Source organism: Haliaeetus leucocephalus, unplaced genomic scaffold (assembly GCF_000737465.1).
Source record: "Haliaeetus leucocephalus isolate CR32 unplaced genomic scaffold, Haliaeetus_leucocephalus-4.0 Scaffold273, whole genome shotgun sequence".
NCBI lineage: Eukaryota > Metazoa > Chordata > Aves > Accipitriformes > Accipitridae > Haliaeetus > Haliaeetus leucocephalus.
In genome coordinates, this window is record NW_010972709.1 from 10,098,000 (window position 1) to 10,125,835 (window position 27,836).

At 38.8% G+C, this 27,836-nt stretch overlaps 1 protein-coding gene across 1 annotated transcript in view; it reads left to right on the top strand.

The window, feature by feature from the left end:
- Window positions 1–27,397, top strand: part of PREX1 (phosphatidylinositol-3,4,5-trisphosphate-dependent Rac exchange factor 1) — a 173,321-nt gene extending 145,924 nt beyond the window's left edge. The window contains exons 19-41 of the mRNA XM_010569790.1: window positions 281–429; window positions 1,344–1,429; window positions 3,171–3,307; window positions 3,711–3,882; window positions 5,166–5,353; window positions 6,084–6,245; window positions 6,776–6,986; window positions 8,213–8,474; window positions 9,522–9,728; window positions 12,146–12,234; window positions 12,622–12,704; window positions 13,329–13,419; window positions 15,160–15,288; window positions 15,997–16,038; window positions 17,907–18,124; window positions 19,163–19,262; window positions 19,906–20,049; window positions 20,696–20,807; window positions 21,248–21,314; window positions 22,079–22,266; window positions 22,984–23,086; window positions 23,644–23,711; window positions 25,950–27,397. Coding sequence (XP_010568092.1) covers window positions 281–429; window positions 1,344–1,429; window positions 3,171–3,307; window positions 3,711–3,882; window positions 5,166–5,353; window positions 6,084–6,245; window positions 6,776–6,986; window positions 8,213–8,474; window positions 9,522–9,728; window positions 12,146–12,234; window positions 12,622–12,704; window positions 13,329–13,419; window positions 15,160–15,288; window positions 15,997–16,038; window positions 17,907–18,124; window positions 19,163–19,262; window positions 19,906–20,049; window positions 20,696–20,807; window positions 21,248–21,314; window positions 22,079–22,266; window positions 22,984–23,086; window positions 23,644–23,711; window positions 25,950–25,992 — 3,051 coding nt within the window. The 3' untranslated portion in view covers window positions 25,993–27,397. The remainder of the gene's footprint in view (window positions 1–280; window positions 430–1,343; window positions 1,430–3,170; window positions 3,308–3,710; window positions 3,883–5,165; window positions 5,354–6,083; window positions 6,246–6,775; window positions 6,987–8,212; window positions 8,475–9,521; window positions 9,729–12,145; window positions 12,235–12,621; window positions 12,705–13,328; window positions 13,420–15,159; window positions 15,289–15,996; window positions 16,039–17,906; window positions 18,125–19,162; window positions 19,263–19,905; window positions 20,050–20,695; window positions 20,808–21,247; window positions 21,315–22,078; window positions 22,267–22,983; window positions 23,087–23,643; window positions 23,712–25,949) is intronic.
- Window positions 27,398–27,836: the final 439 nt, after the last annotated feature.

The window sequence follows — 27,836 nt, forward strand, 5'->3', positions numbered from 1 at the left end:
GCAGAAGAGTACAAAGATACATCCCTTGCAAAGTAAGATATATCTGTGGAGTGGCATATTCATAGAGATACTGGTGATATCTCTTTGTTTTCTGTAAATGCAGGCAACTTTAAGGGTGACTGACAAATTATTTGATGAACCAACACTGTATAAATAGTGTTCCATATGACAGTAATCTTAGGAACGTCCATAAGTAGAGAACAGTTGAACCTTGGAGCCTGAACTTTCAGAGATGCTGCCAATGACCCAAAGTTTTCTGTGGTGTTTGTTTAATTTGCAGATTGCTGGCCTGCAGACAGGAAGAAAAATATATTCCATCAATGAGGACTTAATATTCCTACGCCCGTTTTCAGAAGTGGAAACCATCTTAAACCAGTCCTTCTGCTCACGAAGGCCACTTAGGCTTCTGGTAGCCACCAAATCAAAAGAGTAAGTGCCAAGATGGGTAGACAGAGATTATCAAGAAATATCACTTACTAAATATTTCTTCTACAGTTTGTAGTGAAAACTATGTAAACACTTTGCTATGCAGAAGCTGTTCAATAGGAATACAAATGACATAAATGAAAGATACAAGAGTCACAGGTAATTTTTAGTGATGAACTTTTTGCTTCTAGAACAGGTTAGGATCTATTCTCTTTATACTGCAGTTAACTTTTGGCTTCCTTGTGCACAAACAGAACTGAATCACAAGGACTGTCACTCTGCCTCAGGTGAAGCTTCTCAGACTCTAATATATGTGCAAGGGAAAGCAATTTCTACCCCATTAAAGCTTGGCTTATTTTTGGATGACTCTAACGATATCAGCCCTTAGAGTTTTTCAGTCCATTACTGTATCTTATAATGAGGCTTGGCCCTGTTAATATCTTGTGCATTATTAGATTCTGTAATCCCAGAATTTGCCATAGAATTGAACATCTCAATGAGCACTTGATGCTGAATTCTAGTCCAGAATGTCTTGTCTGGTCTTTTTTTTTTTTTTAATGGAAAAGATCCTCAGCTGGTGTAAGTCAGCACAGATGCACTGAAGTTTGCCTAGAAATGGAAGTGAATACAAATACCATAGAAGGTTTCTGTCCTGTGTTGTTCACTTAAAGGTGTAATAAATTTGGAAGTGCCAAATTTTAATTAACAGAGAGAATCTCCCATCTGCCTTGGAGAATGAAGATGGAGTGGGTGATTTCTTCAGGTCTGTTTATTTGTTATTTATTTGTAAACTATGTGGGTGCGTTCTTTAATCCAAAACATGGTTATGAATGCCAGGGAAAGATGCTGTTAGAACTGCCCAGAGCTCTGGCAGCCTACTTAAAAGCTGCTTTCTCTTCTCCTTGATTTACCTGCAGGATTATTAAAATCCCAGATTGTCCTGAAGCACTTTGCTTTCAGATACGGGGAGCAGCACCACCGTATGTTCATGCAGTAGGAAGAGGTAAGTAGAAAGGTTGTGGTACAGTTAAGCTTGGAATACAGCTATATATATATATATACATGTGTATATAAAGGGGGTGTGTGTGTATATATCTCTCTCAATCAATCAAGACAGATGCAGGTTTCATTGTCAAACTTGTTCTAAACAAGTTCTGACAACTTACTTTAATGACCATAATGACTAGGAACCCCTGTCACAGAGAAGGATTGCACTTATATATAAAATCATAGAACAACAAGATAGTTCCTGCCTCAAAGTGCTTATAATCTAAATACAGTCTAAGAAAACGGTATCGTTATTATGAACTGAGTGTTGGGTCACTAATCCCATCAACACAAAACAAGGAATAACTTAATTCTGCAGGAGAAGAAATTTGGTGGTACTGCAATCCACAGTACTGTGGAAAGACTCTTGAGAAAGCATTATCACTTCAGCTCTTGCAAGCTAGAAATGCGCTTGCTTAGTGAACCTAAGCTTGTTTCTTCTAAGACTACTAAGATACAGCTTTACAGCCACAGGCAATAAAAATTTAAAACTGAGGTGGCTGAGAAGAAGTTGAGGTATAATGCTGTCTGTTGCTTCCTCAATATTTTTGCCTGTGGCCAGCCACGGTTTGGATTGCCGTAGTTCCAAATGTGCTATGGGATCAGCAGGTTGGTAGACAGATCATGTTTCTTAATGGGCATTACAAAGTATGATATAAGACTAGAAGACTACTTCTCCCTTTACAGTGGCTTATACTGCTATAAATTACCAACATAAGATAGAGGTGAACTGCTTTTTTTGGCCTTTTTAAAAGGAGAAAACACAGTTTGACAGAGATATTTATGACTTTCATAACTGAAACGTGAACGGAGCTACAAATAAAGCACAGCTCTAACCTTTATTTTCAGGAGATGGAGAAAATACAACCTTTCAGACATGTACCACTTCCTTCCTTCAAAACAAATACATATATCCAGATATGTGCAGTTAGTATACAGACAGCAGGCAGCACCCAAATGCAACAATGTTCTCAGGGAGACACATTTATTACACCCTTTCATAACAGCACCTATAGCCACTTTTTAACAGTCTGAAGAGTGCAAATTGGAAGTGCCAGCTGGAAAGATTCTCTTTTTTCAGGATTTTCCTAGCAAAAGACAAAGTGCATTTGGAATAAAACTGTATGAATTTTAAATGATGGTGACTTAAAAAAGTTAATCACCTTGACTGTAAATTTCTACGAGCTGAATTTGGGTCTGAGTCTTGTTCATATGAATCTGGAATAAAGCCACTGAAGCTGGTTATTGCACTCTAGACTTAACTCTAGTTTTAAAGTACATCATAGTCTTTTTCTTAGACCATGGCAAACTGCATAAAATGCAAGTGTTCTGTATCTTTCAAGGGCAACAAGGTGAAACAAATGTAACTGCTTACATTTAAGCAAGACCTCAGCTGATGTAATCATAAGGCTAGAAGAGCCGAATGATTTCCCACAGGAATTTCAATTTCTAGCATGAATGCGTTTACATCTAGGAGATCTCTGTTTTTCCCAGCATTACTGAAAATATGAAGGATAGATGCATGATGTTCTCCTTATACAACAAAGCTCTCAGAATATACTTGCTAGCAAAAGCATGACAGCATTCAACTAGCTCTTTTTACTCTTCTTAACCAGAAACCCTTTGCAAACTTTCCAATTTTCTCTTCTGTAATCAGATGGCTTTACTGTCTAACTCCTTTCCTGTTGAATTTTCAGGTTCTGAGGCTGCAGCTGTAGGCCTTCATCCAGGGCAGTGTATTTTGAAAGTTAATGGGAATAATGCAACACATGGAAATTATATGGAAGTTATGGAGCACTTTACAGCCTATAGGACCAGACAACAGGAAGCACTGGTATGAATACAAAACCTCAAAGGAAGCACATTAATTCCTGCCCTTCTTCTGTCCTCCCCTTCTGTGCTTTTATGCTTACTAAAAATTCAGAAAAACAGCGTATACGTATCTCTTTTGACTTATTTACTCCCATGCCAAGGTCCTAGTATAACTGAGGGAGCTGATTACGGTTGCCTATAGTTGCAAATCATCTACAAATAGTATGTATGCCAATTCATACACTGCATACAGTACTAAATACTATTAGCTATTGCTAAAACTAGAAATTCACCCAGATATTGATCTAGATTTTATATTCTCTGAACTTCAGAGCTAAGCTGGGGGAATTCACCTTTGTAGTCCAAACATATAGAGATTGGGCATTGTTACTGAGGTCATAGCTGAAGCCTGTATCTCTTGAAAGGGATTATACCAGTGGGTGTACAGAACACATGAAGATGCTGAAGAGGACAGGGTTCAGCAAGCAGCATCCACTGCATATCTGAATGGCAGTCATCCTGACTCCAGCAAAGAAGACTCTTCACTAGAAGGAGGTGCAGAATTGGATCCACTTCAAAATAGCCAACAGGAATCAGGTAAAGATTCTCATGGGGGAAGGAAACCTAGGGTAAAGGGTCATTATTATTGTAGAATATCTCTTGTCTTAGTAAAGCTTTGTAATAGAATGAGGTCTGCCAGAGGAAGTAGTCTTATGCTGCAGTTTCTTCAGGAGAAGAAAAAATTGAAATACACATAGAAATCATACCCCTGTGACTCTCTGATCTTTACAAGACAGCCAATTTCTGGAATGAAAAGGCTCAGCATTTTTAGAATTGTTTGGTAACCCCTGCAAACCAGGAATTTATGGGCAGTAGCAGCTGGAGAGGGAAGGTCTGCAAGTAACTCCACCTAGAATAATCTATGTTTTCTGTGATTTAAGATTAAAGGTTAAGATTTTAAATTACTTTGATCTGGAGCAAGTTTTCAGAGCATGTTACCACTGTGTCAGCAACAGGTGTGGGTGTATTTCCTCCAACTCAGAAAAGTGTAACTCAGAAAACCCACTGCTTTACCTTCATGTTGAGAGCTTATTCAGAAAAGTGGATGTTAGGGGAGAATACTGAAGCCAGATTCAATCTAAAGGACTGAGCATGGACTCTGAATACCATTGGCAACTTCTCCAGGAACAGATGCACATCTGTGTGGATCCCATCTAAGGTCTGGTGAGCCTGGTAATCTAATGGTCAAACAGTGCAGCTCCACAGTGGAACAGCTGGAGCAGTGCCCTGGTAGAGGCATGTGAGCAATTCTCTGGCAAATCTCAGTCTGACTGTAACTTAAATCTCTTGTCTGGTGGCAATAGCATTGCTGTGTGTAAAAAATGTTATCTTGTCACCCCACCCCTGCCCTGCCATCTCAGTCTTATAGCTGCACAGAAAATGCATCTGGAGCATTTCCCAAAATTGGACAGAAAAGTGGCAGTCTTCCAGAAGAGGGTCATTACAAACAAGACCCTGAGATTAATATACTTCAATTCCCTTTGAAAGTTTCCGCTGGGGGCTGTGTGTCTGAATGCTGAACAGAACTGGAAGTAGTGTCCTGTGCATGGATGTGTGTATGTACACATGGAAGAAAATCAGAATGTGGATGGGAGCACGTGGATTGTCTAAACCTCTATCACTGTCTCCAGTAGTGGCCAGCAGCAAATGTCTTCCTCAGAATATGCTCCCAGCCTCTAGCAGTATGTAGTTCAGAGACTCCTTGAGCCAAAGGTTGTGTCTTTGCGTTTAATAATACCTCCCAACAGATTTCTCTTCCGTATGCATGCCTGTATTCATGTGTGCTGCCAAACACCTCTAATGACTTATTTTGGTTCCAGCCCAGACACCACAGACCATCAGCTCTCCACTGGTCATTGGTGAAGAAACACCTCTCATTAGCCTGACTGTGGATAACACCCACCTGGAGCATGGGGTGGTGTACGAGTATGTCAGCAGTGCAGGAATCAAATCCTTTGTCCTGGAGAAGATTGTAGAACCAAAAGGTTGCTTCAATCTCACTGCAAAGGTACCAGAAAACATACATGGCCAGCTTCATTCCTAAGCAGAACAGGGAAGCCGATAATATAGGCATTTCTATGGTGGCTTGGCTTGGCTCTTCAGATTAGGTTGCACATGGTCTTCTCAACCTTGCTTGGAGTTTTCTTCATTAGAGTGCACCAAGTTATAATAGCTCGGTTGGTATGAGCAAGTCAGCAAATGCTTCTAGGATTTCAGCTGTTGAGGTAGAGGGAGGGGAGCCCTCAGCAGTGGAATTCTCGCTTTTATCTGTCTGGTAACATACTCTTTGCTGATACTCAAGATTAATCTTTTCAGGCAAGAATTTGCTTTACCTTGGAAGAAAATCAAGCAGCTTTTTCCCAGCTGATAGGCTGGAAGGGTCACTAAAGGAATCAAGTAGAACTGCTGCTATTGGAAAGCAGCAGTGCGCTTAGTATTTTGGTCATCTGTGACAATAATGAGCTAACAGTAAATGTTTCTGTCACATCCCAGTAACATTATTGTTATGTCCCATGTGATCCACCTCCAGTTATTCTAAAATTTTTTGAGGAATGTTTTACGACTCTGGGGATTAGACACAATAGTCATTCTCAGGCAGTAATAAAGGCAACTTGTTCTGAAGGCTGCTTTATTCAACCATGACAGCATGGGGGCTTTGACACTTACTCAGTGGAGGAAAACTGTATTTTTCCTCACTGTCAAGTCTCTTATCATTGACATCCTGTCTTTTTGTTTAGATTTTAGAGGCCTTTGCTGCAGAGGACAATCACTTCGTAAGGAATTGCAAAAGACTTATATCCCTAAGCAGTGCTGTGGCCACCATGCCCCAGTATGAATTCCGGCAAATCTGTGACACTAAGCTGGAAAGCATTAGCAGAAGGCTCACAAACTACCAAGAGGTACAACACTACTAGTTATTGGTGAAGTCTCAAGACAATACTTCATTGTGATAACTGGGTCTTAGTATTCTTTATTACTGAATCCGAACTGCTTTAGAGGTAGGTGTTCTAGAGACATGAAAACAGCTCTGCAAGTTACTGAAATTGCAAGTTTTGAGGAAAAAAGACCTTGTCTGTAAATCACTCCATTCAGCTTGCCAGAGCTGTGGGTTATAACATATTATTGCAGGTTCCTTTCCACCATATCATTGAATAAATATGACAACAGAATGATCAGTGTCTGATTTAAGATGAGTATAAGATGAGCATAAGCATCGTAGTGTAAACAAACTATGTGAAAAGAGTTCTAGAAGGTGTAGCTAATTGCTTTCATTTGTTGTTTTATGAGCTTTTTTTTTTTGACGTGTTATTCCAGCTGCAGCAGAAATCATATGATTCTGGAATAGGAGGCAGGAAGAGAAAAGGATTGTCTGTATTGCATCATAATTTTTTGCAAGTGAAGTAGCACACGCTTGCTTTATTTCTCCCAGTTTGCAGATGAATTGAAAACAAAGGTGAGCCCAGCCTTCAAACAAGCCATCATGGAACCACATTCCCTTAACAGCATGGATTTCTGCCCCACCAACTGCCATATTAACCTCATGGAGGTATCATACCCCAAAAACACTACCTCAGCGGGGAGGTCGTTCAGCATTCGCATTGGACGGAAACCCTCTATTATTGGTCTTGATCCAGAACAAGGTGATAATTAACTTTCAAATCATACTGATTTTATCTGCATAAAAAGTGTCTTTCCACTGCTCAGCAAGATCAAAATAAGTTTCAAAGAAACACAGTCTTGCTGGTACCCTTTTTCCTCCTTAAAATTTTAGAGTATAATGACAGCCTCCTTGTGTTGTAAAATAGTAATGCCTTTAAGCATAGAGAGGCTTCAGGTAATATGTTTTTACTAGCTAAGCAGTGTGGTCATCTCATAATAATTAAGTGTCCTGGAGTATTGTTTAAAGCTAGTAGAGGTGACTTACTGACTGAAAGAAAAGTGAATGGAGGCTGATAGTAGTGCTACTGCTGTGAAGAGAGCCTACATTCAGGGGGAAAACATGAGTGAATCAGATTGTAGTGCTGTTTTCTTTTGTCATTACTAAATAAATTCCATGCATTGGAGCTTGAAGTCTCTACTCTCTCAAGGGGATCTGTTTTCTGATAAATAGCTACTACACAGCATTTGTCCTACAACTAGATTATTTGAATTCCAACATTTCTTCATCATGATCTCACCTAATATGCTTCTGATTCATTGTCTTGTGAAGGTCAGAGTGCAGGAATGTTTGGAAGAGACACAGGGAAGTGTAGACTAACCAATCTTCTGAAGAATGGCATTGACTATTTAAAATGAGGTAGATAAAGAAGCCCTGCTTGCCTGAAGATATTAAAATTCCATTGTATTCTTAATGCGAGCTAAGGTGGTTAGCAAAGTACCATACCAAAACTGTCAGCATTTTTAAATGAAAAGGAATTCTATTTATCTTCTGTAAGGACATAATCCTGTTTCTTTTTATATATATGTGTGTGTGTGTGTGTGTGTAAATGTTTGTAAAGCTGGTATAGTAACACAGACCAACTCCTGAGAACCTGAATTCATTAACATTTCAGCAAATGCTTTTAGATACTTTTCATGTTGTCTGTACGAGTATATGTGTGGATAGTTGCTGTCTTTACTTCCATAATTTAACTTGTTTCTGGACTGCAGTAAATTCAAAACATCTAGTTGGTATGCCAGGAAAGAAAAACCTCCTTTTTTTTTTTTTTTTTTTTAAAGAACATTTTTATCATAGAATGTAATTATATTAAATAATTCTTTGAAATTTTTTTTTCCTGTTCAAATTCCACCTGTAGTAAACTGTCATTATTGGGATGGAGTGGGGAAAGTCACGAGAGCCATACTAACTAGACTCTTCAATGTTTAGTAGGTACCTTAAATCCAGTCTCCTATACTCAACATTGCATCACCACTATGGCTGCACCATCCTGGAGATGTCTGACCCCAGAAGATGGAGATCTTGATGGTAGCTTTGGCCAGCAGAATGGAGGAACAATTCAGGAAGAAAGAGGACTCAGTTTTCTGCTGAAACAGGAAGATCGGGAGATACAGGACTCATACTTGCACCTTTTTAACAAACTTGACATTGCAGTGAAGGAAATGAAGCAATATGTTGTTCAGATAAATAAGTGAGTAGAGAATCCTGTATGCATGGCAGAGAGCAATCCTGATAAAATGGAGGCATTAACCTCAGAAAACACATTGTGCCTATTGGCCTTAACTGTCATACTCTTAGACTCACCTATTCACATACACACTTGCATTACAGCTCCTTGCTGGTTGTGTCGAACGTACTCCTGTGCAAGATCCACCAACGTATATATTATTGTCCTTTGCTCCTAAAAGTCCACCTGACTTCAACAGCCTCTGTTTTGCTTACTATATATTCCAGTATAAGAATCTATTTGGTGCCAACAGTGGGTTTGGAATTCCATATAGACATAGTCCCTACCCTTGAAATTTTGTCTGTCATAAGGCAAACTAAGCAAAACTTGTGATTTCAGGCAGCTTTCTTTATGGCACTTATGTTTTCCTTTCCTCTTTTTGTCTTTTTCTTTTTCTCTTTCTCATCATGGGTCTCCTAGGAGTAGTAATGAAGGATTTGAGTAGCGTGTCTGTGTATTGTGCACAACTGGCAAGGTTTTGATAGCAGGGACTGCAGGGGTGATCTGTGTGGCCATGAGACGGCCTAAGCTGCTCACAGCCACTTCCAGGAATCCCAGTAACAAAAAAGAACAGCCTGTCGTGCACCAAAACTTCAACTGACCAGAAAGCATGTGGATCCTTGGCTCAAACATATTTAAGAAAGGGTGGTAGCTGTTGGGTAGAGCTGGCGAGCTGAGGCACTGCCCCAGAGGAGAAACCCAGCGCCTTGGATGGAGAAAGTGAGGACTTGCAAATTAAAAACAGGGCGCTTTCAGGCCACCATGGTTACAGTGATTAAGCTATTCCTTATGGAGGTAGGGTACCTATGGAAACAGGACCTTTTGTGAACTTAGGTTCATGGATTTCAATGACCCCCTTTCAGAGCCTGCAATTTTACATAGCTGTAGTCTATGTAAAATGCTGGCAAGGTTGCTTTTGATTTCACATAGCTGTATTCCAGCCTTAGTCATTATACCTCATTTATGAGACTACCCACCAGTCCCTGAGAGCTGTATGTTCTACTTTTGCAGACTTTTGTCCACCATAACAGAACCTACAGAAGGTGGTGCCTGTGAGCCACCGTCTACTGAGGAGACATCTCCACCTTCCTTGGGAGCAGAAGAGAGTGATCCTGACAAAGCTGAGCATGGTGGAATCAAGAAGGTCTGTTTCAAAGTTTCTGAGGAGGACCAAGAAGACTCTGGACATGACACAATGAGTTTCAGAGACTCCTACAGGTCAGTCTGAAGATTGTGCCACTCTTACCTTACTAATATAATGTTTCGAAGTTCTAATGGAGGTATGGTTTCAACAAGCAGGTTATTTTCCAGTCAGTCAATTATTTATATTCACATAGTAAAGTATTCACTAGCTATAGTTATTTCATTACATTTATTGCCATGGAGACATACACAGCAAAAAATCTTTCCTCGTAACAATGCCAAAATACTAACACTTCTAGAAAATTGAATAAAATGAAATAAATAGGCCTAGTGTGACTTTCACTTTCTATGTTGTATAGCTGGAAACTACAGAAGCTCAGCAGAGTTTGCAGACTGCTTGGTCTTGTAATCACTGCTATTGTAAGGGGATGTTTCCATTCAGTTCTGCAAACAATTTTCCCAAAAGTCTAAGACACTGAGAAACAGAAATGGACATCAAGTTTTTTATTTTTAATGGGCCTTTGAAACCACAAATGCAAATGTTTGTTCAGGTGTCTCAAAATCTTGTTTTTGGGACATCATTGACTGCTGCTTCTCTGGGAATATTTGCTACCAAAGGAAATCGCACACACTCCAAACCTGTCTTTCTTGGGAGGAAACATTTGGAAACTCAACTTCAGAAGAAGTGGAATAACAAATTGCAGTCATGTCTGACCATTGCAACTTTACATCCTTAATAGGCCATTTTTTACATTTACAGAAAGGCCATAGGACTTTGCCTATAAGAAGGAATAAAGACACTTTACAGTGGGCTGGAGGATTACAGTAACCTGAGTGAATGATGTGTCTTTGAAACTTCCATGCTACAGGGCTGATTCTTTACTTGCTGTTGGTTTTGTACTAGTATAAGTAGGAGTATGTTACATTCATGCAGGACTGCAGAAATGACAGAATCAGAGCAGTTCACATTGGAAGGGGTCTCTGGAGCCTACGTGGTCCCATCTCTTGCTCTGAACAGGTCCAACAAGATCAGCTGCTCAGGGCCTTCTCCAGTTGAGTATTGAATGTCTCCAAGGACAGTAGATAAGAAGTCAGTAAAGAAACAGAACCAGCACTTACAATGTTGAGATCTGTGGCATCTATTTATTGTGTTAGATTTAAATCTGCACATGTGCTCTGAAGCTGTTTTATTGAAATGTGCTGTATTTCTTTCGCTGTTAAGAGAAATCCCAATTATGAACGCTGTTTAGTTTAAATGGTTCCTGTAATTGAGACTAATCTATTCTGCATAACAAAGTGACATCACAAACAGTCTCTGTGGGTCTGTCACTGCTTCCAAAATTCTGCACGTAAATGTAAGATGAGAAAGATTATTCTGTCTTATCTTTATTAGACAGAGGCAGAGAATTAAGCATATATTACAGATAATAGTTACTCAAGGGAGAATAAAATGGTTTTTGATGGGTTTTGATCTGAAAAACTACTGAGGAGCTACAAAAATAAGTAAATTACAGATAAGAAAATACCTTGTTTGCATTAGCCATGCTTCTTTCTCCGAGATCATTTGGAGGTGTAATTCAAATTTCATAATTTCAGACTGTGGAGTAGTTGCCATAAGTATTAATCTTCTTAAGAAAAAATAGATTTCTTTGATAATAGGTTTAACAAAGGACAGGCAAGAACCCCAGTTAGGGTTCTTTCAATTGCTCTTATATTTTTCTCTCATGTCACTAAAATAAAAACAAAGGAAGAGACAACATGGAGAATTTTGTAGGCTTTGTTTCGAGTTTGTGCTATTAAAAACACTGTGTCACTTAATTGGAGGGGGACAGACTAAGATCCATAGCCTTTTTGGTTACTTTTATTAAGTTATGATTAGTGTAAAGTGAACTTTAAACAGAGGAGAACTAGAATTTTCCAGGTGTGCATGAGCCAGCATCGGTGTGAAGCGAACTGTAGTGACTCCTCTGCTTCTCGAGATAGTTTTAGGATCTGCAGTGCCTGATTCTATGATGGTATAGATTCCTTAAATTTCCTCTCCCATCTCCAATGGCTGTGCTACTGCAGCTTCAACATATGCTGGAGTTGGATGCTGTAATGTCCTGAGAATTGGTAACAAATGTTGAGTTTAGTGGAGATTCAATCTCATAGATTTTAATTATTTCTCCCCTACTCGACACTCGTAGAGCATGCTTAATGATGCAACCCAGATGAGGTCCCTGGTGGGAAGTCCATTTTCATTATTTATAGGATCCAGGCAATATATTAAGCATTGAGTGGTCACTAGAAATGGAAAAAGACATCCTCTTACAGTGCCAGCCCCAGAGGCCTTGCTTAATGGTTGTTCTGCCTGTAATTAATTTTTCTTTTGTATATGCGTAACAGAAGTAGTTTTGGGGATTGCAGTGTTAATAACAACAGAATGATAGTATATCAGAGACTGGGTGTAAGGACAGCTTTTTTTCAATCACCTTCTTTGCTTTTCTTTCTAGTGAATGTAACAGTAACCGCGACTCAGTGTTGTCATACACCAGTGTACGGAGTAACAGCTCTTACTTGGGCAGTGATGAGATGGGATCAGGTGAGTATATGCGTCGGTTATATGCATATTTCTCATACCGGACACCTTAGTAGAGCTGATAAGACTTTGCTGATTATAAGCACTTGCATGTTTAAGTTGCAAATGTAGTTTCTTCAAAACTAGTCACAAGAACATAGAGGTTTGTTCTTTTTCTAATGAGCCACAGTAAATTTGGAATATGGAAGAGGTATTAGGCAGGGATAAGCTTCTAGTTATCAGATATTTGCATTATATGAAAAATCATGAGTATTTTGATCTATGAATTAGAGAAAAAGCAGCAATCGTTTTTCCACGACTCCGGTGCGAATGTGTGCTTGTGTCATCTCTGGCTTCATCACAGATTACGTTTGTAAGACAGTTAAAGGCTTTTCATCTTTCCTTTTTTAGGAGATGAGCTTCCCAATGATATGAGGATTCCTTTAGACAAACAAGACAAACTTCATGGCTGTCTGGAACATCTTTTTAACCAGGTATGTAAAGCATTACTCTTACACAGAACAGCTTTCTCTTTATCAATGTCATTTTAAGAAATTGGAAGTATAAAATTGTTTAATGAAATCATAGTTTGAGGGAAGGCAAACTATCTTGGGGTACAGTGTAAGCAAGTATATTATAGGACAGTTTGAGGAATCAATTTTGTCAACATTTAAGTTGTCTTGTGTGATTTAGGCAAGGTTGACCTGCCTTATCTCGGGCATTAGACTAAGGGGAAAAAAGCTTTCATGAGAAAAAAAAAGGAAAAGATGAACAAAATTCTAATACCTTGTATGATCTAAATGGATCACATTTACAGATCTCAGGAGAGTCCTCACAACTTTAGCCAACAGATGTCTTTATAGATGCATAGCACCAGAGAATTGTTTTATATTATCTTTTATCTCATCAGCATGTAGATCATCATTGTGCAAAATGCTGTATTCAGTGTGAGGCTCTTGAGGCCAGTTCACGGTTAGAAAGTCTTAAAGCCATTTGTCAGTGAGAAATCATTCCAAAATACAAATAGTGTAATGGCTTTTGCACTTTCCCACAAGAGTTCTGTTCAGATTTTCATCTGCAAATCTTACTAACACTGACTGAAAACATTCCAATTGTAGGTTGATGCAATCAATGCACTTCTAAAAGGACCAGTAATAACTAAGGCCTTTGAAGAAACCAAGCACTTCCCAATGGAACACAGTTTGCAAGGTAAAGAAAAAGATTGATTGTATTTAATAAAGTGATTTGCTAGTTATTGAGAGCTTAACATGAATGCACATATGCTATATGGCCGCAAAGAGTTACTTAACTATGCAGTCTACCCAGTCATACATTAATGGCAGGTACATGTCTGACCATTGAAATTTTGCATCCTTAAAATGTCATTTTCACATGAATTCCTTCTGAAGAGCACAGAACGCTTTTCTATGTGCTGAATCCTCACAGCTCTTGCACAAGTCCCCAGATCTATCCTTTGATGTGAACACAGATATGTATCTCAAAAGGTACGAGGTAGAGATAGGCCAGATACAAGCTAAATGAGCACTCTGATAAGCTGATGAGGGGCTGACGACTGTAGATCTGAGGCACCAAAAGGTTCTGCCTGAGTTTGCTTAATGACTTACCCATCTGAAGAAAAGCAGAAAAATTGCCAGAGTCAACTCATCCTCACATGACACTTATTTTGAAAACTGATTCCCATAGAGAGCAAACATATGATACCGTGTTTTGTTTTTCCTCAGGGAGCATGATGAGACTTTGGTCTTAATGGTTTTGGGGCCCAGGATGTGGTTTCTTCTCTCACTGAAATACACAGAACTTTATTTTCTGAATATTTGCTGCATTTCCTTTCCCACTTGAAATCTGAAATGTTTCCTACTATTCCTACTGTATTTCAGGTGCTGTAGTCATGGCCTCCTCCGTAACCTTTGACAAGCTCTATTTTTAAGTTACAGTGGCAAACTCTATAAGGGGGCTTTTTCTGCCTTTTTTTTTTTTTCCTGACTCCAGAAGTAACTCCTATGGAGTTCTGTTAAATGAACTCATTTCGACAAACACATTCACATTTATGTAGAATATCTGTTAGTCTTTCCATGCACTGTTTGAATGAAGTGAAGAAATAACAGACATCTTGTGTTCATTTCCTTTATTTTATTTTGCTTAAACGGAGTCTCGTTTATTAAAGCTAGATTAATTACACTGAGAGAGTCTTTTAGTTAACTGAAGTTAACTGAAGATCCCACATTCATCACACTAAGGGACAGACAAACCCTGCTTACATTCGGCTGGAATCCTGGACCAGAGTGTCTTATTTAATAGCTACCATAGACACCTTTCAGTGATGGATGTAAATTTGAATGCTTTCCCATTTCTGTTCATGAGCAGTTATTTGGCACGGTTTTTCTGTGTTTCTCTGTCTGCTTATGCATTTTATCACCAACAATGGGGTATTTGGCTCAGCTACATAGCTAAGTCATGGAGAATAAATCTTCTAGTCCGTAATTAAATAATTAGCTTCCATCAGGTGAAAGACTTCTCATTAGTATTATGGGATGTGACAGCTGCAGCCAAAAAGTTGATCTGATTCTGCACAGCCAGAGAGTCTAGATCTACCCGATATAGCTGCCTGCGCATTATTAAAGGCAGAGAAGACAGAAGGGAATTCTGTGCTTTGTGAGTACTGCAGAGCTCCCTTCACTGTGCATGTCACCCAAGTGCATAACTTTTAGTCCACAATCCTGACAACAATGCTAGGAGACTGCTGATAAAGAGATTATAGGAATAGTCTTTTTTTCCTCCTGTATTAGTTCTATTTAAGTACCTTTTTCATTCACGGTTGTTGCTATTGATACTGTATCTCTGCTTTCATCTGTATACACATTATAACTCATAAGCCACACTCAGCTATGTAGCATTTCCTTAATGGCTAACAAACTCCATTTTTTCTAGAATTTAAACAGAAGGAAGAAAGCACAGTTAGGTGCCGGAATAATATTCAAGCCAGCATTCAAGAAGATCCATGGAACCTTCCATTGCGCATCAAGAACCTTGTTGAAATCATACAAAAACACGTGGAAGGTCTGTAAATAAGGAAAAGTTTGTTATGGGCTTCAGGGAGAAAAGATCTTGATCTAATCAAGTCTAGCAGTTCATTTTATCATTTTATCTTAATTTGTCATAAGGCTGTACTGGGCTCTACAGAACAGGTAAAACAAGTTATTGTTTGCAGAGTCCCAGTGCTGTACAGTAAAACCTCACCTGTGCAGCAATTCCGAAGAACTTTCTCTCCCTTATTTTATTTCATCAGCCCATTCAGACAGAATGGTATGAGAGTGATCTATTTCCCTGTGGATTTTTTAACCCTTTTAGAAAATGGAGAGAGAGGTGCTTGGTATATTCCAAAATGAAACGAACGCTAATCAGATACTACAACATCCTCAACGGTTGCAGTCTGGTTGAACTGGAACAGGAGCTGAATCTGATGTTTACAGTCCAGTGCAAAGCACTGGGCAGAAATCACCTGCTTAGGAATTCGTCTACATGTGCAATTTGTTTCCAGTAATTCATGGTAGTTAACAGAACATTTAGCCTGTAAAATTCTTTGATTTACACCTTGTTTCTTTCTTAGTTGTTAAAATGTCGGTAGGAGTAAGGAATACTAGAGTAAATAGAAATGGCCACACAGGGGCCAGGGATTGTAGGGAATGAGGAGACTGTTAACCAAATGCAATCAAATCTACCTTGATACCATGTTGACTAGAGCATTCCTTTTCTTCACTGTTTTAGATGGGAAGAACCAGCTGCTTCTGGCCTTGTTAAAATGCACAGGTAAGGGGTTTTGATTTGTTGCAAAACAACATCATATATACAGAAGTCCCTAGCACAGTTTTATGTGCATGCATGTGCATACACCAGGATGTTATGTTTTTCCTTAGCATTTAGGTTTTTCCCTGGCATTTTATGCTAACATTTCTCACGCTCTGCATCTAGGGCAACCTTTCCATGCATCTGACATCTCTTCTTCAGTTTACATTATTTCAATTCACTGTAGGCTGTTTGTGTTACCTGGCTGGTCGCTGGTGTTTCACAAGCACTCTGGTTTTGGGTTTTTTTTTTTTCCGTGTTCATTTTTTCCTTTGTACAATCCCCCTTCCCAGATGGCCTTTACTGTTTCCTGCTGTGGTGAGAACATGCAGCAAAAATGAGACCTATTGCATAACTTTCTGTGAGACTGTGGACTCTGTCATCTTTCCAAATAGAGCAGGCATGTTAGGAGTTAGGATTGAAATATACTGAAATTACAGCCAGGAGCAGACTAAGAACCTAAATGTGCAGGCAGCAGCTAAATACACTGTGGACATGATTAATTTGTAACCAGGCACAAAACATTGTGCTCGCGGATCAAGGGACAGGCCTTTCCCAGGAGTGAATGTGCAGTCATTTTGTAATTGAAACACCTACTTGGTGTACTTTTGTTTGAAAATGAGGTAATAAGTAATTGGAATAGGCTCTTGTTGTTTCACTGTGCCAGGCTTGATTCTCAAGTCTTCATAGAATGAAGATGAGAGATTTGTATGGCTCTAAGTCACTTGTCAACTCCTGCCAGGGCTGGTCCATGAGTCTGTGCCAGCCAGCCTGTGGTGTCAGTCTAGTGTCCATAAAAGCTGTTTTTAATGACAGTAGATATAATGACTCCCTAAGTCTCTACCTGTGCCCCATCTCCTGCAGCATTTCCATGAACATCCTCTGGACAGAACGAAGGAGCAGATGGCACTGAACTGGCTATGGCACCAGGGATTCCCTTGCCTTGAGGGCAGTCCTAAGCTCTCTTTGCCTTACGTCTAGCAGTACAGAGGTGTGCTGCTAGAAGGATTGGTTGCCTTTAAGTTGAGAATATGGCCCAGGGCCTGGAGTGTATTAGTCGGTCTATTGTGTTCAGTGCTTTATAAAAATAATCCAGATCTTCAAAGCCTCTGGGTGATGTTTTCAGCTTCTTTCTCTGGGGAACGCTGCCTTGACAATGAGAGACTGCTGTACTGCAGTGTCTGCTGGAGGAGCCCAGGGTGCCTGGGAAGTAGCTTGTCACTTATTCATGTGCCTCTTTGGCCTGCAATCCCCTTAAGTGTGGCGAGGTTGATTTGACCAGCATGTGGCTGCCTGGCAGGCGGACTGGAAGGAAAGTTAACACAGGGGAAATTCTCCCAGGAAACATAAACCAATTGGTACCGTATGGGCAGGCCCAGTTAATGCATTAAGCATATGGGAAGCCCACAAAATACAGATGGATGGGGGAAGATGAATCTCTTAATAGCCCAGGAGAGAAGTAATGGCAAAGACCTTCTTTCAAGAATTCTTTTGCTTCTGTAAGCATAAAAAAGAAGGGAATCAATCCAGATATGGCACTAAGGAGTTATAGCTCTTTCCAGTCAGAAGAATGAGCATGCAGATGGCAGAGGAAGTAATAAACAGTCAAGCGTACTAGAAAATTTTCAAACATGCATGTACTCCAGCTATGCTGTCTTTATTTATACACCCAGGTCACACAGCAAGACGAGGTTATCTGTTAAGTCTGTGAAAGCTACAGCAGAAGCCAAATGTCATGCACACACACGCACATGCAAACTGCTTCTCTGGCAGTGAGATTAAAGACAAGTATACTCATGACTTCTTTGTGTTTCTCTCCCCTTCTCTGGCAGATACTGAGCTACAGCTGAGACGTGATTCCATCTTCTGTCAGTCTCTTGTGGCTGCTATTTGCACCTTTTCAGAGCAGTTACTGGCTGCTCTCAACTATCGATACAACAACAATGGGGAATATGAAGAGAGCAGCAGAGATGCCAGCAGAAAATGGCTGGAACAGATAGCAGCCACTGGTGTTTTACTAAACTACCAGTCTCTTCTCTCCCCTGCTGTGGTAAGATGAAGAGTTGTGGCACCCTTGGGTCTGCTCACACTTGCCTGTATGCTTCTCTGCCACTCACAGCACAGCCAGACCCCTTCTTTCTAGCAGCATGTTAGACTCTACTACAGCAACCTCTGGAGATTCCTGCTGCTGACAACCATGTGCCAATATTCCATATCCCATCATTTTAATCTCGTCACAAATATTGGACCCAGTATCACACTAGAACACCATAGGAATCTCTCTGCCTTCGTATTTGGAGCAATGCTGCTGCATTTAGGGAGGTTTTACTACTCAGTTGTCGGTGACACGTGTGTGGCCTGCCATCTTCTGGTTAAAACACACATTTCAACAAATAGGTGAAGAAGTTCTGAGTATTTCAAGAGTTGGGACAACAGGAAAATGTAGGCTTTTGTTCATACCGTGGACACTTTTATGGAATGGACTGCACTCTCTCATTTCTGTGCTGCTGGTATTTGAGGCACCATACCTAAGGAGGAGAGGAGTTGGTCTTACATAGGTCCTCTGCACCCAACGAACAGATAAGCCACAGCTGCCATAACTGTAAAAATGTTAAGAAAAAAGGAGCATAAAAAAGACAAGTAGCTCTGACACTATAGAGAAGCGACGTTTTTTTGGACTTTGTAAACGTTGTAGATTGAGTGTGGGGTTTTTTTTTAAATATAATCCAAATTATATGCATATGTAACTGCTATTTATTCACATTGCATGGAATGCATGGCTGTTCTTCACATTTGTAGCTATAGAGTAAAGGTTGGAGAAAGAAATCCCTTCAAACTTATTCAGTCCTTAAACTTCTCTACTCTCTATGAATCACATCAAGTAACATCTAAGCAAAGGGTAGCTATCTTGTATCACAAAGTTCTAGAGCCATTAGTAATTACCTGGCTGGGTTGGAGTTAATGGAAAGCTCCACATTCTGCTCTAGGTCTCCTGAACCAAAGCGTGCACATAACAGCTATACTTTCCTGCCATTGATCTCTTTCTGGCAGATTATAACCTATTTATATCTGTTTCTTTGCTCTACAGAAGGAGGAGCGTACCATGCTGGAAGACATCCAGGTCACTCTGACTGAACTGGACAAAGTTGCCTTCTATTTCAAGCAGCTGGATGAAAGTCTTGTAGCAAGTGAGTATTCTCTGTTTCTCTGAAGCTCTTTTTTCCTTGTTTGTTTTGCAGATTAATATCCTCCCTGATTATAAATCTAACAGACCATGTCAGACCTGGAGAGCGCTGAGCGGCTTTTCTGAAGCACTGTTGCATTCCCTCAGGTTCCACTGCAAAAACGCAGCATAAAAAGCAGGACTGACATCATGGGATGCTGGTGGCATGTTCTGTGATTTGTAACTATGGTCTGTGCCAGTGTACCTTACCTGTGTGATTTTGCACACAGGGAGATATGACAGATGATGAGCAGTTCCTGACAGATGTTTGTAATTCACCACATTACCTAAGGTAGAAGGACTAGCCCTCCTCAGCTCTTCTGTGTCCTGTGTCCCACCCTGCCAGATCTCTCTCCATGTTTATGGACTATGAGATGCCATGAAACAAGATGGATTTTAATTATTATCATCAAACATTATGCTAGGTCATGCTAACTGTGTATCTTCTTAAGTATAATATTTCAGAGCCTGCATTCTCTCAATAAAGGCTCTCCGTTATTCATCTAATGGTGATGTGAAATGTCATTATCTAATAAACTCAGATAGCAATGGTTTCGCATTGCTCCTGCTGTGGTAAAGCAGCAAGTGTTTTATCTTTATTTCTCCAGATACTCATGTCTTCTACCACATCGAAGGAAGTCGTCAGGCCTTGAAGGTTATCTTTTATCTTGACAGCTACTACTTCTCCAAACTGCCTTCTCGGTTTCAGAATGGGGGAAGCTTGAAACTGCACACGGTGCTCTTTACAAAAGGTGTCTATAAAAAGCTTTCTTGAGAAAAATAAGCTAACTGGTGATGCTGAAAGATTCAAAATAAAGAATGACCATGAAGGTCTTAACATAGTGCAGCTGAGAACTACAGGCATATTTAAGAAGCAGATGTTTCTATTCTAGAAAGACCTGGGAAGTGCTAGATTTTAGAATAAGGCACAGTCATGTGCCAAGATATGCCTGTTTGGGGCTTTTTTATGCCTTCCTGTAAAGGCCATAGAGACATTATATTAGACTATATGCACAATCTGATCTAGTATGGTAACAGGAGATGTTCCCAGGCTACAGAGAAGTGTTTTTAAAAGCATACACCATGACAGAATCATCTGGGCTGGAAATTGACTTGATAACCAAATATTCACACCAAAATACAATACAGGAAATTTCCTTCAAGGGGATATTAGTGGGGAGTAATTGCTGTTAGATAGAACTGCTTTCTGTGAAGCTCACCTTTATGATACTACCACTATATTCCCATGCTGGGAAATGCATTAAATTTATGCAGTAACAGAATCAGCCTTGACATGATCCAACAGTCATTTGACTGAGCAGTGAGATGATATGGAGATAAATAAATAAATGAATGAAAACTAATAACATAGGTTTAGTAAAATGTTTTCTTCTTCAGCTCTGGAGAGTATGGAGGGGCAATCACAACCAGCTGGCTCATCTCTAGAACTTCCACAGCAAATTAATGGTATTTCACTTGAAAAAGTGCAGCAATATTACCGTAAACTCAGGTATTTCATGCTTCTTCTTTGCCTTAAAACACATTGAAAAGAGCATTCCTTGCTAAGGACCTTAAAATTTAATGAAAAAGGGATTCCATTCCTGATGGTTTCTTGTACAAATATGATTTTTGGAGATTCTCATTGTGTGGGAAACCTGTTAATTTTCTTCCCACAGTTAAGCTCGTTCTGAAGTAGTGCACTGTACCGTATGAAATTCCCATCTAATTTGACTTCAGAACTTTGTGCAGAGCTAAAATTACATTAAAAAGTGGGGGTTGGAATATTTTAGTACAGACTCTAAATTACTGCAATCAAAATGGTTCAATAAAAAAGCAGATCTTGAAGCTTTTTAGCATAGCCTTCTCAAATGTTTTAGACAAGATAGTGTACATATATGTGCTTGAAACGTGACACACCAACTAATGTAGTCCTTGCTGGCCTTTTTGCAGGACATTTTACCTAGAGAGATCAAACTTGCCCACTGATTCCAATACTACTGCAGTGAAGATTGACCAGGTATTGTTATTGTGTTTATTTCTGCAATAAATTATCTCACAGAAATATTGTTTCTACATCTCTAAAATCCCAGTCATGGGATACCCATATGGCAGACCTGTACAAACCCAAACGTCATTTAAAAAATGTTCTCTATCCTAAAGAAGTTACCTGAATTTCTCTGAAGCTTGGCTACAGTTCCTTTGTTTCAAAGAAAATGTGTAGAACCTGGGTAGACACAAACCCCCTAACTTAGGCACTAATAAGACTCCATATCACCCTGACTGCCCCTGCTAAATATGGTATCTGATGTTAGACAGAATGAATTAATTTTCTTTTCCCACAGATGCATGAAAATGAACAATTGTTCAATTTACAAGTTACGCTTTGTTCACAGTTACAGAAGAAAACAACACAAAAACAGTACTTCCCAGCATCTCATGTAAAGGCAGTCTGTCTAACTGGGGCAGGTGACATACGTAAATATATGCATGTAAGGCATTAAATACTACTGCGGGGAAGACAAAATCAGAGACTATCTTTGCAATTGTAGTATACATTGTAAACAGCTTATGTGATTTGTAATAATTGGGAAAAATTGCCCCAAGCCTAAGTAATTGTATTTTCCCACTCTAAAGTTCATATATATTCTAAATAGTTGTTACTGTGTGGCAGTCACTCTTGTTTAGATTATTGTGCTTAGACATAGGATAAAGAACTGTAAATGTCTTTATAACTGAAGGTGTAAGTATACCACTGATGCATTTTTTTATTGCTTTGTTTAGCTTATTCGCCCCATTAATGCAATGGATGAGCTTTGCAGGCTGATGAAGTCTTTCATTAATACAAAACCAACGCAGTCAGGCTATTCTAGCAGTAACACCTCAGGAGCTGGCCTGCTACCTATATCCTCTGAGCTCTGTTATCGACTTGGAGCCTGTCAGATTACAATGTGTGGCACTGGGATGCAGAGGTGAGATTTTTAAAACCTGTGTTTTACTGCTGCGATGAGAACTTTTGTCCGTTCTAGAGATTTGAGCAATATATTTGATTCTGTTCAAAGCAATGGAAAGGTAGATTGTAAGGGAATATATTAAGGACCTAAATCTACTGCCATCTTTATTTTAGGGTAGGTTGTGACTTTTAATACTTTTGTTAATAATTAGTTTTGACACACAAACTTTTTTATGTTTCAGTGCATCAACCAATGCAACTGAGCAATCTTATTGCATGTTACTTTCAGCCAACATTGTCTTCAATTGCACACTGAAAATGTAGGACGTTGCTCAAAAATAGCTTTAGAATCTTGGTGTGTGCAAGCATCTTCCAAACACAGCACTGTTCTTCCAGTGTCTCAAAACCATTGAGTAAAGATAAGATTCATTTGTGAATAACTTTATATGAATGCAGAAGAACTTTATATGAATGGAGAGGCTGCAGAAGAGCAGTGAAACATAGCCTTGTAGTAATGATGTTGGAGACTCAAATAATTGCAGTATCTAGGTGTAATGAGACTGGAAATGCAGGACTGAGGTCATTTTATAGTTTTGTAAGTGAAAAAAATAAAAAAGTAAATATAAGAACACTAGCTAACAGAAGTCATATTTAACAGGTAAATGTCCTGTACATACCTATTTATACATTTTTAGATGTGATCTGTGATTTTAATATCTCTTGTTCCCATGTTCAGAAGTACACTGAGTGTGTCCCTAGAGCAAGCAGCCATACTGGCTCGAAGTCATGGACTTTTGCCCAAGTGTATCATGCAAGCTACAGACATCATGCGAAAGCAAGTAAGTATTTGGATGTATGTCTGCTGCATGCCACCATTTTAATTCCAGCAACATCATTGTACAAACATCAGTTTATTTTGGTGTGGCACTGTATTTTGTGTGCTACAAACCCATATAGCCAAACTTCTATCAATGTCTGAATAGCTACACATATATTTGACAGGAACAAATTAACTTTTGCATGCACAGCCATTATAGCAATTAAAATAAATGCCTCAGTGTACATTACTTAAAGTGCGTGCCTTGATGGTTAGAAAGTAGAGACTATCCAGTATATTTAAGACAATTTCTGTAAATAAAAAAATGAATTCTCAATCACAGTGTTAAATAGTAGAAATTCCCTAGTGCTAGGCAGCAGTGCTTGTAAAGTGCTTTGGGACTAATTCCATCTTTTAAGTAAACACAGATGACTAATGTATCCATCCAATGGGTTCCAAATCTTCTAAAAGTAGTTAATGGATTCTCAAATAGAAACCATCCTCCCATTATAATATTTTCCCCTAAGGATCAGGTGCTTTATCAATACTGTCAGTACCATAAATTCTCTGTTTCCTTAGGGACCAAGGGTTGAAATCTCTGCCAAGAATCTGAAAGTGATGGACCAAATGCCACAGTGTGCGCCTCGGTAGGTTATTATGTGTTATGCTTTTTATCTGAGTGCTGGTTTTATGTTTCTGTAACAGTTGTGGAGTTCCTGTTAGAACCAAAGATCTCCTTAGTAGCAGTAGTGGAAAAAAAGAAAAAATTCCTGTTCTTCTTTCTCACTGTACTAAACTAAGTGCACTGTAATCAGCTTTGCTGCTTACAATTTGCAGATCATTAACTTCAAAGGTTTCTGCACTTTCTGAATAAAACATAACTGCTCAGAGAGAAGGGTCTTTTGTGGACAGTTGCTGTGACTTGGCAAAGCTAGTGATTGACAGCCATCTGTGGAATGCTTAGAAAGAAAAATTCCTGAATAGCAAATCTGACTGCAGATATGCAAAGATAATTCAAAGGCTAATATTATTGTGTGCTTAGAAGAGCTTGACTGTTTAGTTATGGCAGAGCACATTTAAGAGCAAGCACTTCAAGTCAGAGTAACCATACAGTAATGCAGCGCTAAGGAAGATGAGTTGCCCAGGGTTATATATGTTTTTGTCTAGAAGACAACTTTGAAAAGCACTGTACATTTGTGAATCCTACTCCACCTAATGGGAGCTAGAGATGTTCATCATCTCTCTCTGCAGGATAAGAATACCTTTAATTTTAAGAGAAGTATCTCTTTCTTGCCAATTGCCTCCAATTTCATATATCAGAGAGAAGAGAATATTCTTTAATAAACTGTCACACAGCATTTTCCCACAATGGTAGTAACAAATGCTCATGGTTTAGATGGCAATATATACAGAATCAGTCTGTACAAACATCAGAGAAACTTCTGATTCTGCTCTTGTTAGTGTCATTGTTCACATGAAGGCAAAACAGTTCTGGCATGCAGGAATCGGCACCAGAAAAGATCCAGTAAAGTCTATGCCATCCTTTCAGACAGAGCAAGTGTATTTGCTAGTGCTAGGGTCCTCCAAAGAACATATTAGTTCAGTGTCAAGAAGACTTCCTTAAAACACTGGTATCTTATTCACCCATTAAGACTTCTGAGTTAGTCTAAACAAGCGCTGACTCTTTTCTTTTTTTTTTTTTTTTCTATCTGCTCCTCAAAATTTTTATGGGAAATTATTTTAAACTTTAGAGACTGTGACGATGCTTACTCTAACAGTCTGGCCTTGGTTTATTTTCTCAAAGACCTTAAAAAGAATATTTTGCATTTAGAACCTTATCCTTTTGTTGGATTGTAATTGCTATTTCAAAAAGGAATAAAACAATAGTCAGTGTTGGCTCTTGTACCATGTCCCCAGTGTCATACACCAGTGTTTGAGCAGCATGGTTATTTTGCCTTATTAATGGCTGTACGTTACTTTAGTTCTGTTTTTATGACCATAACAGCATGCTATGTTCAAAAAGAAACAGCTTTACAAGCAAATCGTAAGCTAAGGCATTTCTCTTCTTTCGTGTACACTCTAAATCACAATGACAAACTCCAGGACTGTTTACTTGGATTATTTCAGGGCAATAAAGTTCAGATACATGTGTTCCTACTGGGTTCCATCATCATAATGTGAAATAAAACTAAGCAAAGTTAAAAAGAGAGCTGGTGAATTAATGTTAAATCTCAGGATTTTATTTCCTAGCATTGAGGTTTGTCAAACTCTGTAGTAGCAGTCTTGAAAGAGAAGTTGTAAAAGACTTGAGTTTATGCAAATGTAAAGTAGAAAAAGCCAAAACAAAGCTACCACAAACGGTCATATATATGAATGACAGTCAAGATGCGCTTAGGTTTAACCACTGGCCTCAATTTGCTGATCTTGTGATTAAAAAAATTTCTCTGAAAATATGATTACTAATTTTAAAGTTTGTTAAACCATGCTAACAACCAAATAAGTTCTTTTATCTGTTTGGTATCCCAATCTGTATGAGGGGTGAACCCTCTTGTTCAGGAAAAATGCTGAACTGGGTTTAGAACAAAAGAAAAAGAGAAAGAGAGAAGGGGCTGTTGAAGACCCAAATTGGGCCAAAGTTAAAAAGGGAGTGATGGAAAGTCTCAAACAGTATTTAAACGATGAATGTAAATACTTTAGTTAATAAATCACTAGTGGCACTTATAAATTTGCAATTATTGAAATTAAAAATAGTGGTATTCTTGATACTGGATTACCTCTAAAGCTTGCAGAATGATAAAGGAGAAGTTGTCTCTCATATACTGTGCCAGTAACTTTATGTATCATCCTTATGATATTTAATACCGTATTCTTCATCTGCCTTAAAGACTCTATAGGTTGTGCCAGCCACCTACAGATGGGGATTTATAAAAGTGAGAGAGGCACCTACATTGCAGCATTGTTAAAGCATTCAGCTATGAGCAGCCCTGTCTGAGGACCCACTCTAACTGACACTGATGGTGCTGAATCAAGAGAGGACGAGATATTGCTCTGGTTTAGTAGGATATGAACCTGCTGGACCCAGGCACCAAGAATCTGCCTTTGAACTCCTGCAGCACGTGCAGGGATTCCTGTATTGCTTTGACTTCTTGAAGAAATTCTTGAAACCACCACCACAGAGTTAAGATGGATGTTACTGCCATTTGCTAGATGCCTGGAAAAGTGACAACTGTATTTCAAGAGAGCGCAGTTTTCCTGATGACTTGTTTGTGCTGCCACCTAAAAGTTGTGGACTTCAAGATATGGATTGGTTAAGAAAATCCAGAATGACACATATCTCTCTCCCTGTACTGCATCTGGCATCCATTTAATTGCCAGCATAATTTTGGTCAGCATCCTTGAGCAGTACCTTCATAAACACCACTTTTTCATTAACTGACCTGCACTTTTGAACAACAAATAGCACAATCTATGGTTTATTCAAATATGAACACGAAGAATTTCTTCTGGAGTAATTTTCCACTTCAGCCCAGTGAGAACCAATCTCTCTATGCTGCAGAGTATACATTCCATAATACTTCTTAACATTACTTCATTTTACTTACTGTAGCTTTCAGGTTTTTGATTAACTCTTTTTGCTAATGCCCTATTATGTACTCTGGAAATACAGTACTATTTAAGAGGAGAGATTGGGAGTGAAGGATTTTAAAGGAAACTTTACAAAGGAAAGATACAGTCTTATAATCTGATTATTTGAACAGATGTAGTTTTTAAAACAGGTCAGAAGAACTATACTTATTTATGTGGAGTGGAATATGTGTTTTCGATCATGTTATTATATATACAAGATTTAAATAAAAATTATATTGTTTAAAATGGGACCAATATGCTGGCAATTACACAGCTACTCCCAGTTTACTGAAAAAAATCTACATTATTTAAAATCATTCAATATTTAAGTAGTCTTTAATACAGTTATTAAGATGTATTAGGGATGCTTTTAAGTTAAAAAAGGAATCGTGTATATAATGTACTTTATTTTTTCTTGTTTGAAAAATTGTTCTCCATTCTGTCAGTATTATCCTAAGCACAGTAATTTTTTCCAAATTACTGGCTGAAACTAATTGAAACATGTCAGCAGTCTCAGGACAGAAATAACGTTCTTTTGGAGTGAGTGCCTTAATATGACCACCCATCCCTCACGAATTTCAGTCATAGCGGGTGTCACTAGAAGGGTGTATAGGAAACTTACCATTCCTCTGTTTCTCCACAGCCTCATTTAAAACAATTCATAGTTAGGAGATTCAGAAGCGCTTTGCAGTGATGTATATTCTAGAAAATAAAGGTTTGGGGTTTTTATTTCTGATGTTGTTTGTTCTTTAGCTGGCTTAATTTTTTTTCATTAACATCCAAACTGACTCAAAAACTAAAATTAAGACTTTTTCCATTTGTATATGAAGGTCTTGTAATTTTTTTAATCTACACTTCAACACAAAATGGCTTATGACAAAGTTTGGGGATGCAGATTGTTCTGAATTTTGTCTCTTAATTTTTAAATTTCTTTTTTCTTCACTCACAGACTGAAGTAATTTTGGGGAAGGAACATGGTTTTTTTACTCTCTTACTTTTAACTGTTTCCTCTGACCTACAGCAACCTGTTGCAGGGAACTTGGACAACCCATCACTTGCCAGCTGTTGGATACAGGGGTTTGTTACTGAGTATCCATTTTGTACTGCAGCCAGATGAGCAGATCATTATTTCAATGCACTTTTTG